Below are 13,667 nucleotides of genomic sequence, written 5' to 3'. Positions count from 1 at the left end.
TAGGATTTATTACAAATATAGATACTATATTTGAACATATGAACAAAGCAACATTTTAACTCTAAATCTAAAGAGGTATTTGGGGGAGGGAAATGATTAGAGGGGCAAGGGTTATATAACACAAACCGCGTCTTGGGGAAGGGTTATATAACACAACCTGCGTCTGGGGGAAGGGTTAACATAATCCTTCCTCAACCCCCTAACCTCCCCTCAACGATTTCTTATCTATAATTAAGTGATTCTTTCAAAAATATGAAAAAGTGGCAAAATATTTATACTGTATATAACAATTTTAAAAACGGAAAAAGCCTATAGGCTCACAATGGTTTAGATATGACTATAATTTATACGCGATCGTTTAGATATGACTATAATGTGATCATATAGATATGACTAATTTATATGCAATCATTTAGATATGGCTACAATTTATACGCGATCGTTTAAATATGATTACAATTTATCTTTTCAATTCCATCGTTTAATTTTGTTACACGATCGTTTCAAATTTAAATGATTTTTTTTTAAAATTTGGTACACGATTTTTTTAATTTTTTTGGTACACGATCATTTAGATTTCTTTACACGATCATTTAGATTTCTTTACACAATCATTTACCTTTTTACACGATCGTTTACATTTGGCTGCTTCAATCCAAATGATTTTTTTTCAAAAATTTTTTCAAGATTTTTTTATACACGAACTTTTATTTTTTTTACACGATCGTTTACTTTTTTAGACAATCGTTTACATTTGGTTACTTCAATCTAAATGATTTTTTTTCAAGATTTTTTTTATATATAATATTTTATTTTTTTTACACGATCGTTTACATTTGACTACTTCAATCTAAATGATTTTTTTTCAAGATTCTTTATACACGATTTTTTAGATTTTGCTATTTTGTTGTACACAAGTTTAGATTTGGTTACCTAAATGTAAACACGTAAAAAAAAGAAGAAAGATGATGGAAATAAATCATAGCAAAAAAAGAAAAAGGAAAAGTAGAAATACGATGGAAAAAAATCGAAGTGAAAAAAATGAAGAGGAAAAGAAGGAAAAACGATGGAAAGATTAAACGATATAAATAAAGAATTGAAAAATAAGAAAATGATAGAAAGAAATCGTAAAAAAGAAAAAGAAAAAAGAAGAAAAACGAAATCACAGGAGAAGATGGAAAAGACGAAACAACACGAGAAAGATTTATGTAAGTTTCAATTTTAAAAATTGGATGAGCAATGATTTAATTTTTAGTTTTGAAAGAAATGATATATTTACAACTGCCATCGTACCACGTGCAGGTGGTTTAGCAATTTGTCATAGTTTTCCATTTTTCCTTAACATTGTATATATTTTTTTGATAAGATGGTTTGTTTTTAATCTTTTTCATTTAAAGAAGAATTTAAAAGAAACCCTATGAAGTATGAAATTCGTGAGGAGCGGTTAGGTTTTAGGTATTTGAAGTTTAACGTTGAATGAGTCAAAGGTAAGACTTGTGGATTGGAGTTTCCTTGGCGTTGACTTTGAGTTCCATTGGTGAAGAGCGTTGACTATGTTTGGTTTGGCATTAGGGTACATACAGATATCAGAAATGAAATTCAGAATTGAAATCATTTTTGGGAATCTCCTCTTTCTCTTCTCTCTTTCGTCGATCGCTTCTCCACATCCACCCTCTTCTCTTCGCCTTCCCCTTCTCAACTCTCTCATCTTCCTTTCTTCTTTGTTCTAATTTTGTCTTCTTCTTCTTCTTCTCCCCTGCTGAAGCTCTGAGCCCCCAGAGTGCTTCTTCTGCTCGTACTTGTTACCACTGGTACGTAGGTTTTTAACAGGGAAATTTCCCAATTCTAGGTGTTCTATCAGTATCTATAATTTCCGGATGGACGAAAGATTTCTGTCGACCCTTTTCGCCCTATTTACTTTTATTTGCTTTCTTATGTAACTAAATCCATTCCGCAGCTTTGCTTTGTCTGCTATTGCTCCGTGACTTATCTGCTGATGTTCTGATTTGTTAACAGGATTTGACTGATCTTAGTCCTGTTAAATTGGTTTTTTTTCTCTGTTTGAAAAATAGTCTGTTTCAGGATCTTCTTGTTTCTTTGTGATATGGCATATGTCCAAATTCAAGGTATATTTTGATCTGTTAATAGGATTTGAGTGATCCTAGTCCTGTTAAATTGGGGTTTCCTTTTCTTTTCTTTCTTTTTTTTTTCCCGTTGGAAGTTGCTTTGTGATTTAAGCTGAATTATTCCAGAGGGTTTTGCCAAAGTGAACTCAAGTGAATGTTAATTGGCATGTCTTTTTTCTTTAGAGGAGTCGGAGGTTTTATCCCTCATCTCTGCCATTGTTTATTCAACAAAATTGGAACAGGGTTTTTTTGTTTCTTTGTGATATAAGAGCTTTTGAAATTCAAGGTATATTTTGAGCTACAGTCCCTTGTTTAACTGTCACTTGGTTGCAAAATTTCTGGATTTGATATCTATCCTGCAAACTTAGAGGCATATGGATTATTCAGAAGCCAAACTTTCTTTTCTGAATAACTTTAGAACACAAAATTGTTCCTCTGATGGTATCATGCCTGTCTCTAATTGGTACTTACTATGTTTTATTTTTATGTTTTTTTTTTCGCGGGGGGGGGGGGGGGGGGGGGGGGTTGAACTTTCCCCCTTTTCCGTTTGAACTCTTGGTTTTGTTTTGAGACCACCTTTCATGTTTGACTTCTTACCCCGCCAGTTTTCAGTCTTTGTGCACTGTTTTGGTTATTAAGTAGAAGTAGACAGATATTTCTTTTTGTTTTATTACAATTCATTCATGTGTTCAATCTCTGGTTCTTACATCCAGCAATTACTTGCAGAAAAAATGCTGCTTCCACGACAGCAATCACAGCAGGGTACACTGCAAACTTCATTTTCCCTTGTGCCAGTAGATGGCCTACCTCAAGAGGAACCCAGATCAAATTCTGGTCAAGTTCGGGAGTCTCCTACAGAGAGTGCCAGTTCTCGAGAAACTTGGCCTAATGTTGAAGCCATGTTGGCAAAGAAGATGGAAAATGGGAAGACAGAGAATGATGATGCTGAGCATTCAGTTGTTCACCGTTTTTCCAGTGCTGATAAGATATCCCTCAGGGATATTGCAAGGGAGAGAGTAGATTTAATCTCTGAAAAGATGCATCGATTACCCAATGAGTTTCTTGAAGAGTTGAAAACTGGGCTTCGAGTTATCCTCGATGGTAATGGTGGTTCACAGCAGAGAGAGGAGATTTTCATTTTGCAGAAGCTTGTTCAGAATAGAACTGATTTAACAGCTAAGACTCTACTTATTGCCAACCGGGTGCAACTTGAGATCCTTGTTGCAATAAATACTGGAATTCAGGCATTCTTGCACCCAAATATTACCCTCCCACAGACTACTCTAATTGAGATCTTTGTGTACAAGAGGTGCAGGAACATAGCATGTCAGAATCAGCTGCCAGCGGATGACTGTACATGTGACCTATGCTCCAACAGAAAGGGTTTCTGTAATCTTTGCATGTGTGTAATATGTAATAAGTTTGATTTTGAAGTAAATACCTGTCGTTGGATTGGTTGTGATCTGTGCTCTCATTGGACTCACACGGATTGTGCCATTCGTGATGGAAAAATTTGCATGGGTTCATCTGCCAAGAGTGCACCTGGGCAAACTGAAATGCTTTTCAGGTGCCAAGCCTGCAATAGAACGTCAGAGCTGCTGGGTTGGGTTAAGGATGTTTTCCAGCACTGTGCACCTGCCTGGGACCTGGATGCTTTGACAAGGGAACTCGACTATGTTAGTAGAATATTTCGTGGAAGTGAGGACACCAGAGGGAGGAAGCTTTTCTGGAAGTGTGAAGATCTTAAAGAAAAAATGAAAAATGGGATTGTGGACTTGTCAGTGGCATGCAGGACTATATTAGCATTTTTCCAAGGTAAAGAACTATTCGGTTGTGTATTTACTTTCTCATTTCTCGATCATATATTGGATGGCCACTTCCATCTGCTGGTTCCTTGTTGACATAATAGTGGTTTTATTTACTAGTGGTGTATTTTGATTTTCCTCGTATTTTCAACTCAAAAGCCGCAGAATAGCTTTAAAAATTGTTCATGAAAAGTTCCAAACTGTATATAAACAATCATCTGGTCCTTTTCATTACTTAGTGATTTTTGAGTGGTGAATGGTGAGGTTTAGAGAGTAGGGAAATCAAATCACTTCCGACCCTTTTCTATGGATATTAGCCATGTATAAGCCTCTTTTTGAGGTTTCACAAGGTAGGAAAGAAAAGGTTATTCTGTGTATCGAGGCAGGAAAGAATGTATTTTACTAATCAAAATAGGCTCTTATAAACGTCTTTTGGTTGGGCTATCTTATTCTAGGCATGCCTTTTTACATAAATCATTATTCAATCATGATTTGAGGATTCAGAGTTAACTAAATTGCATCTGTAGATTACCTCTGACCCTGTTCATGTGGAAAAAGCTACTCTTACGGCTATGAAATTGATAGAAAGAAACTCAATTGCATTATGCTGGGCTGAAGCTACATGTTTTTCTCCGTCAGGTTTCTCATTTAACTCAAAGTAAGTATGCTTATTTTATTTTAATCAAATACCTCTGTTTCTTGTTTCTCGTAGAACTTGAGTTAGACTCCCCAAGAAGCATGGAAAATGGGGAAGGTGGACGACTGATAGCCCCACAGGAGGCTTGCACCCGCATTGCTGATGTGGTACAGGAGGCTATAAGAAAAATGGAAATAGTGGCTGAGGAGAAGAAGAGGAGATACAAAAAAGCACGAATGGACATTGAGGCATTTGAGCGTGAGGTCGAGGACAAGGCCAGGGAAGCAGCAGAATTAAAGCTAGAGAAACAGAGAAAGAAGCTACAAATTGAAGAGCTGGAGAAAATTGTGAGGCTTAAACTTGCAGAAGCTGACATGTTCCAACTTAAAGCAAACGAGGCAAAACGAGAGGCGGAAAGGCTCCAGATGATTGCTTTAGCCAAATCCGAAAAATCTGAAGAAGATTATGCTAGTAGTTACCTGAAACAACGATTGAAGGAGGCCGAGGCAGAGAAACAGTTTTTGTTAGAGAAGATTAAGCTGCAAGAAAGTTTTCGTTCACAGGGCAGTGGCGGAGCAGATCAGTCCTAGATCCTTATTCCTCACACATTTTCAAATGTCGTTTTGTGTATCGTACCTGTATTGTACCATGTACCAACTAAAATGATGGTCACCCTTTGAGGAAATATACTTGAAGAATATACGAAGTATTAGGAAGAAGCCATAAAGCTGACTGGAATTAACTATATATGTGTTTTGGGGGACTGTAATGTTTTCTATTTTTTTATCTGTAGATCATTGTTTAGCTATCAACAAAGTCCTAACCTGTCAAGGCATTTGAAACTTGTCCTGGGTTTCATTTCATTTATGTAAGATGATGATACACTAATTTGTGTTGCTCCAACAATATTGTGGTTTGATGAAACTGGTTTGTGGTTTCTGCAGCAGTGAGCACTGAGATTGTGTAGGGTAATGCTGGCAGAAAAGAGAAACAAAAAGTGATGTTAAAGAGATCAGACCCAACTATGAATGGACAGATCCTGTGCTTTAGTAGTAAGTAGGTCCATACAGCTGCTGTTACTCCCATCCTTTTTAGGAGTGCTCTCTAATGGAACCCACCTCCAATATGCAGCAATCAATTCAGCTGTAGACCTGTATGATTTGGTGATGGTTTGAGTGCACTCTAAATTAGTTATTCGTATTGTTTGATATAAAGGCGTATTCAGAAAGCTGATGAGCTCAATTCTTCTTTGGACCATAAAAACAGGTAATTACAAAAATGTCCTTATTTGTTGTTTACAAAAAATATGTTTAGTTCATTGTTTCCTTTTCCTTTTATCTCTTCTTACTTTGTACCGATTACCATTTTAGTAGCTATATTGAAGTTGTACCTTCATGAAAAAGTAGAGAGACTATTTTTCTGGATCTTTAGAGACAGTTGTTGAAGATATCTTTTGAAAACTAGATTTTCAAATAACTTTAGAAACTGTAAAATTGACATTTGACAAGTGCATAAGACTTGTTGGACATTGGTAAGGCAGGAAATTACATCAATAAGAAGATTCTAAGAATCAAACTTGTGAAACTTTGTAAGACGGTATGCTTGAGGACAAAAATTGTAGATCATAGTCTTTGCAAAACAGACGCAAATGGCCATTAGCCATTAGTCACTGTATATTATATTAATAGACATTTTCATCCTCAACTTGATATGTGAGCTTTTAGGTTTTTGTCAATTTGGTTCCAACCAAAATTTTGAAGAGTATTTACGGATAAGGTTAAATAAGTCCTTAAATGATCAATTTTGTATTCAATAGGTCACTAAATTGTAAATTTGTATCTGTTAAATCACTGTCCTGTCCAACATTTTTCTTACCATCCATAACTCTATTAGAAATAAAACTGAAAATTTAGATTCTCATGACATAAAATTCAATTTTTATGTAATAGATTAACTTTTAAAATTCTTTAATATGAGAAATCTATCTATTAGATATATAAAATTTAAAATTCATTAATATATTCAACCTTAGACACTTTAAATTATCCAAATGAAACAAAAAGTTTGAGACTAAACTCATTAGTTAACCAAAATGAATTTATTAAAAACAGTGGTGAAGGTCATTGACAAACAATTGAGTTGAAATTTTAGTATATTTTTAGTACAGAAAGAGAATGTAGGGAGAATTTATATCTCTAAAAGATTGTTAGATTAAGTGTAGTTAACGAGTTAAAGTTAGAAGATTTATCTTTGAAATGTAGTGTTGAAAGATGAACTTACTCAGTAACAAAGTAAGATAAAAACAAAGAAGTTATAACAAAAAAAGAAAGAAAAAAAAAAGGAAAAAAAAAGAAATAAAAAGACCAAATAATAAACAAAGATGAATTCGTTCTCATTGAAATGACTTTCTACCTGCTGCTCTAAATCGATTGACAAAATAGTTCAATGAACAATTTATGTTCTTAGTGGTTATATATATATCAAGGCTTTTTTCACCTTTATCATATACTCATCAATATATAGAAAGTTAAATTATTAACAAAATTTTAAAGTACTTTCATGAACTAGATGTTCTTTTTTGTTTTATTTTCTTTCTTTCTCCAGAAGCAAGATCAGGTGATCTAATTAGAGAAGAGAGAGAAGCTGAAAAGCTAAACCACGATAAATTAGACTAAATTTAATTAAAAAATGAGGCACCCCATGTATCACTTTACATACTACTCTTTGACTTTGGTGTGTGTGTGTGTGTATATATATATAGTATTGTATTTACATAAATTATTTGTATGCTATAAGTTAAAAAGAAAAATCATGAACAACAATTTGCAGCAAGATTCTTTCTAGAAAAAGGGTGTTTGTTAAATAATCGACGAGACAATGTTTTTGGCCTAAAATTATATATATGGTAGAAAAGAAAAACACAACTCATATTTTGTGGGAATCTAACTAAGTTAGGCTGTGTCTCATTAACAATATTTAATAAAATAATGTCACCATATCCCCATCTTTTTAGAGTGTAAATAAAAAAAGTTAATATTTTTTTTTAAAAAAAAAAGTTAAAAAAATTACTTTTGAAATGGGGTATCAAAACATATACCATATTACAAATATGTAGGCTTTAAATGAAAGTAAGCTCTATAAAGATTTCTTTTGGGGTAATATAATAATAATAATAATAATTAACAAATACAAAAGAGAGAGAGAGAGAGAGAGTGTGATGAAATTGTATAAAATAAAATGAAAACCATGATTATTATTATTATTAGTAATTGAATTATAAGGGAGAAGAATATAATCTCTATCTTCCTCAGTTGCCCCCACAAAAGGCAAGTTGATCACATGGAATGAGAAAATATGGATCACTATTTAGAAGAGTGAAAGAGAAAGAAAGAATGATGATTGAAGCCACAAGTTTGGTCATTTGTAGCAAATCTTGTTTGATTCCTAAATGATCTTCTTTTGAAACAACCAACCTAACATATATTGAAATTAAAGAGAGTAAACCCATTGTTCTTTAATTCTTTTCTGGATTTCAATTTTTTCAAGCAATAATGTTAAATATGAAATTGTACCTTTTAACTTTTAGTATGATATCAATTTAAACTCTAGACTAATATTTTTATTGATTTAAATAGAAGTTATATCAATTTAAACTTTAAACTTTCGTAATTATATCAACATTCAATTATATTTTATTTACATATATCTATGAAAATTTAAAAGTTTAAATTGGTTCATTTAAAAGAAAATAAAGTTTAAACTAAAACAATATTAGGTTTCTTCTTTTTTAGTCTCCAAATTAAGGTGGAGAGTAATTTATGTTCAAAGGGAGAGAGCAAAGCATTGAAGATTGAAGTAGACATGGTAGGATTGAAGTCAAATCTACGACCTCAACAAATAATCAAATCACTCACATTTTTTTATTTTTTTTTTAAAATGAATTTAATTGACCTCTTTATAAATGTTTATATGAAAAATTATGTTTGATTTGTACTATATTAATGATGTTTATTTTTAGGTGAAATTAACATAAAAAACTATTTAACATTATGAACTAATTTCATAAATAAATACACATATCTTGAATCTTTTTTCTCAAAAATATATTTTAAAATCAATCGAACTTTATCTTGAAATTATTAATTATTTTTAGTTTCTTCAAACTAAACATTAATTTCATTTTTTTGTCTTAATTTGTTTTTGGACAATTCAATTTTAGAAGCACAAATATATTGAAATGTAAATACATAACTATAAAAAAATAATTGATTTCCAACAACAAAATATAAATAAGATAATAAGTTTTTCGAGACAATGTAATATCAACTAGGCAAAAAGATGTGCAATTCAATCATATTCTTCATTCATCTTTATTTCACGAACCAAACGATCGTGCTCTTCATTGATGTCATCATGATTTCTTTCATTGATGTAGATTTGGCTTAGAGAGAAACATTTGCAAATCCCTATATTTAAATGTATATGAACACACATTAAAAAAAAATATTCAAAGTATTTAAAAAACAAAAAAGAACGACGGAACGAAAAATATATGGTAAAAAGGAATAGAAAAAATAGAGGAAGAAAAACAAATATTTGAAGAAAATTTCTTATTAAACACCAAATAAACATTTATTCTAAAATTTAGTCGAATGTGTTTTCTCTAAAATGATTTATTTCATAATCTCATTTTTCTAAAAATTTATTTCAATACCAACTACCTCAATTTAACTTAAAATGAATCATTTGAAAAATTAAACACTTTAAAAATCAATCAAAATACACCCTAAATCCTCTTACATTCAATCCGTTTCAGTAGCACTTAATCAACTACTGAAATGGCAACAAAATAAAAAAAAAAAGGGAAAAAGAAACTAATTTTAATTTTACTTTTGGTAATGAATATAAATTCATAAATTATTGTAAATCTCCAAAAGAGTTAAAAGAGAAAAATTAACTTTGTTTTTAAGACTAAAATTCAGCCTAATTAAACTAATTCCCGAAAAGGTTTTGAATATTCAAGTCTTGTACTTTGTCACTTTCTTAAACTAAAAAGACTTTTTTTAGCATAGAAAATCAATGTTAAATGATTCAACTTCAATACTATTTATTATTGAAGTTTTCATATTTATTCAAACAACTTCATTGTTTACTCTTTCTCTGTTTTATACATGTATCAAAGGATTTCTTATTATAATTTTACACGGTTTCTAAAAACTAACTCAATTCAACGTCTCAAACATTCTTTAGAAGTTTCATATACCATACTTCAAATAAATGAAAAAAAAAGCTTTGCTTTATTTTTTATTTTCACTGGATAAGTCAATAACATTAGGATTACAAACAAAGAACCTCCTAGTTCTAATTGATGTAATAAAACCTTCCAAATCTTAGAGTTATGGTTTGTAACATTCATGTTAATTTTTTATTATTAGAAATTGATAATTTTACGTAGATATAAAAGTTCTATATATATATATATATATATATCGATAAGATCCAACTAAAAATTTACTTAATTACGTTGATAAGATCCAACAAAAAATTTATTTATTTCTTAAAACTAAAATTTTATTTATTTTTTAAAACTTAAATTATGGAATTTCGTTCCATTTGTAGGGTCATTCACGACTCTTGTTTTTGTTAATCATTAAATTTTCTTTTTGACAACTTTTTGAGTTGTCGTTCCATTTAAATGTAGCAAGAACTACGTTAGTAATTATAATATAACATTAAATAAATAAATAAATAAATAAATAAAGATTAATCAGGGAGGGGATGAAAATGGGTGGGGAAGGCGAAAGGCAACAATGATAGGGAATGCATCCCTCGTCCTTGTCCTTGTCTCCATTTAGTTCATGGAAGATTTCCCTTCCCTCCCTTTTCCATTTTCTTTCTAATCAAGGAATCTTCGTCTTCATAGAAAAAATTGAATATCTCTACCGCTTCGTTGTCAAACTAAGAAAAGAAGTAACTAAGTATTTTAATTATTAAAAGTATATATTTAGAAGAAGTGTTTCAGCTAAAAAAAGTATATATGTTATTATCTTTAATAAGTTGAACATTATTTGGTTAAGGATGGTTTTTTGAATTCAACAAGATCACTCTTTCTAAGCGTATATCACTGTGGAAGACTTAGCTTTATACTAGTTAAGAAGTTTGTATAGTATAAAACAAGAAATATTATGGAAACTTTGAAGTTTAATATGCAAACTTAATTTGATCTTGGTGTGTGATTTATTCCTCTTCAACTCAAGTCCTTTTAGGTTTTGGTGTGATTTACTTTTTGCGCTGTCAACGATGGATCAAGATTGACAAATAATTTCTTGCTTTCTATATTCATTATTTTGTTTCAAGTATTATGTACAACATGCAATGGGAGTTCAACCATTGACCCATTATTGCTTAAACTAGAACGAGTAATTACAAATTTAGAAGCAAGATAAAGAAGGTTTAAGAGGCTTTTAACTCTACATTTTCAAAAGCTCGCAAATTCACAAGAAGCTGATGAAAAATAATAGACATGCGCAGCAGAATTCAGATCAAAATTACTCTAATTGCATCTAATCCTATTAGAAGTTAACATGTATAAACCTAATTTGCACTAAGTTAGGGTTTTAGAAATCATACCTTTGTAGCCCTCGTTTACTTGTAATCTTCTCACGATCTTGAGTCGGACCATCAATAGAATTGATCCGCTATTCTTCAAACTAAGAATCGAGTTGTGAGACCCGATGGGTGATGGATATGAGAGAGGGGGAGATACGAAATAAGAGGAGAAGTAATCAAAATTACTTAAAGCTTTTGATTTAATATCTTGGTGAAGTAAATTTTTTTAAATGGAAATTTACAACAAAATTACCAAAAGTCCTTCAACATTTGAAAATAAGTCTTTAAATAGCCTAATTACATGCAAAAATGCATGTAATTAGTTCACCAAAAACTCAACAACTCACATTTCACTAACCATTAGTGGAATTATGCAACAATGCACCATCTCTTAGTAGGCTTGGTGTGATCACCATGAGCCTCCACATAGCCCATTGAGAGTTAATAGGATTATCCAACAAAATGTTAGATTTTTCCACTAACTTTAGTCAAAGGGTAAAATAGTGATTTTACCATTCAAGTCAAAGTCAAACTTTAATTTTTCAACCAAAAGTCAACATTTTGACTTTTTATCATTTTCCTTCCTTAACTTATTTCGACCTCTCGAGTATGAATTTGTGTTCATTTTTTTGAAATTCAAATCACATTTGAATTTATACAGTTCAAAGTTGACTATTTAAACTCAAAAGTCAACGCTTTGATTTTTTTCAACTTTGACAATTTTCATCGATTTTGAGCTTTCAAATATAAATCAATATTCATAGTTTTGATATTTAAATAACAACTAAACTTAAATCTCGTCACACCCCTTCCAAACCACCTCATCTTAGCCTAAGAGACAGTGTAAAGCCAACAGATTCATTCTCCTTCTAACGATACCTGTTGATCCTTGTAAAACTAAAACTAAACTAACATAAAACATACAATACAATAGATATTCAAATAAACTTTAAATAAATACATAGTGAATCCCCAATTTACAACAACCGTAATAAGTCTGATATAGACATAAACACCACATCCACAAACCGATATTAATACAACTCATAATCAAACCCTGTACAACACACAACCAACACCACTAAACAAAACTTATGTACATACTAGAATACATACATCAAAAACATTAAATACTAGTGTGAAATTCAAAATGCACTAGTAGATAGGTATATGAAGTCAAGACCTCTATGCACATGTGCCCAAGGGGTGATTAGGTGAGGACTTCTGTGCATATGAGCTCTACAAATCTACTAGTGCATTTTGACTTCATATGCCTATCTGCTAGTGCATTTTGAGTTTCACATTGTACAGAGCTCTACAAATCGAAACATCCCTCGCGCACATGGCCTGCCGCACGGCTTGGGCGAGCACCTAATGCCTTCTGGCTATGCGTTGGCCATGTCGCGTACCTACTTCTAAGCCAAAAAACCTCTTACATTCGAAATGTGTGCACACCTAAAGCCTTGTGACCTGATGCTTTAGTCACCTTCAACCTTGTTCAAAAACTATGAATTTTCTAAAAAACCTCTTATAACTTCAAGCATTCATAACTTTTAATCTAGCCATTAAATTGAAAATTTCTTTCTTAAGACTTGTTTATAGTTATCTTAACTAGCTTACCTAAAACATTCAGCTTCAAATTCGAAGAGATGTGAGTTTTGGCCTTCAACACACCATTACTTCTTAGAAACCTTCGAATTCTGACCTTTCCTTCTTCTTTGAACTTGATAAACACCTTCCTCATGTCTCCTTTGTCCAACAGCCTCACCTCACGAAATAGACTTTTTTCATGAACTTTTGCAACTAGTTTAAGAGAAAATGCACGAGAGAACTGAGAGCACTCCTCAACTGAATTGACCTTAAAATTAAGCTCTTTCCATGGTAACCTTGTTACCTCCTGCTTGCCGCAAAATTCAAACTTTGCATGCTGTGGAAACTTGTCCTCCACTCAAGCGTTTGTCTTAAACGCCTATGTTTTCCAAAATGCTTAGCAACTTGACTTCTCTTCCAAAGCCTCATAACAAGACCATGCCGCTTACCTAACCTCGCAACCCTTGGCCTGTAATGCCCCAAACGTGATCTACACTATGTGTTAAGAAAACACGTCATAAAAGTGGGTTCTGTGATGAGATTATGTGGATGAGAGTTGGTAATTGGAGGTGTTGCAAAGCAAACTGTGTAAGGTATTCTAATTATGCGATAAGAAAAAGGTACTTGATGAGATGAGAGGCGATGTGAGCTTCCTTCATTGTGAAGTAGTTGACATCATTCTTGTGTAAGAAGGTCAGTGAGATGATTTGACCTTGTTGCTTAACTGAGTTCAAGATAAGATGTGACCGTAGCATGTGGCGTTTTGATATTAGTTGAGTTCATCGCCGAGCATAAGTAATCATTCCAGCATGAAAAGTCTCACAGGAGAGGCGTATGAATAGGGAATTCCTGTAAGTTTAAGAGCTTAGTTATCTTAGGTTTTTTTAAAGAAAAACTAGA

At 32.1% G+C, this 13,667-nt stretch overlaps 1 protein-coding gene across 2 annotated transcripts; it reads left to right on the top strand.

Moving 5' to 3' along the window:
• Positions 1-1,578: 1,578 nt before the first annotated feature.
• Positions 1,579-5,492, top strand: LOC103502121 (OBERON-like protein). 2 transcript variants are annotated; one of them, XM_051079608.1, is made up of 3 exons: positions 1,579-1,811; positions 2,840-3,941; positions 4,644-5,492. In XM_051079608.1, the coding sequence occupies exons 2-3, from the start codon at positions 2,858-2,860 to the stop codon at positions 5,156-5,158; spliced, it is 1,599 nt and encodes a 532-aa protein (XP_050935565.1). In that variant the 5' UTR covers positions 1,579-1,811; positions 2,840-2,857; the 3' UTR covers positions 5,159-5,492. The 2 variants fall into 2 exon arrangements, with proteins under 2 accessions (XP_050935565.1, XP_008464176.1); XM_008465954.3 differs by having other exon boundaries at positions 1,591-2,126; positions 2,853-3,941.
• The last annotated feature ends 8,175 nt before the right edge of the window (positions 5,493-13,667 follow it).

The sequence above is a fragment of the Cucumis melo genome, chromosome 11, assembly GCF_025177605.1.
Source record: "Cucumis melo cultivar AY chromosome 11, USDA_Cmelo_AY_1.0, whole genome shotgun sequence".
Lineage (NCBI taxonomy): Eukaryota > Viridiplantae > Streptophyta > Magnoliopsida > Cucurbitales > Cucurbitaceae > Cucumis > Cucumis melo.
The sequence above is the reverse complement of the archived record's forward strand: the minus strand, read 5'-3'. Positions and strand labels throughout refer to the sequence as shown.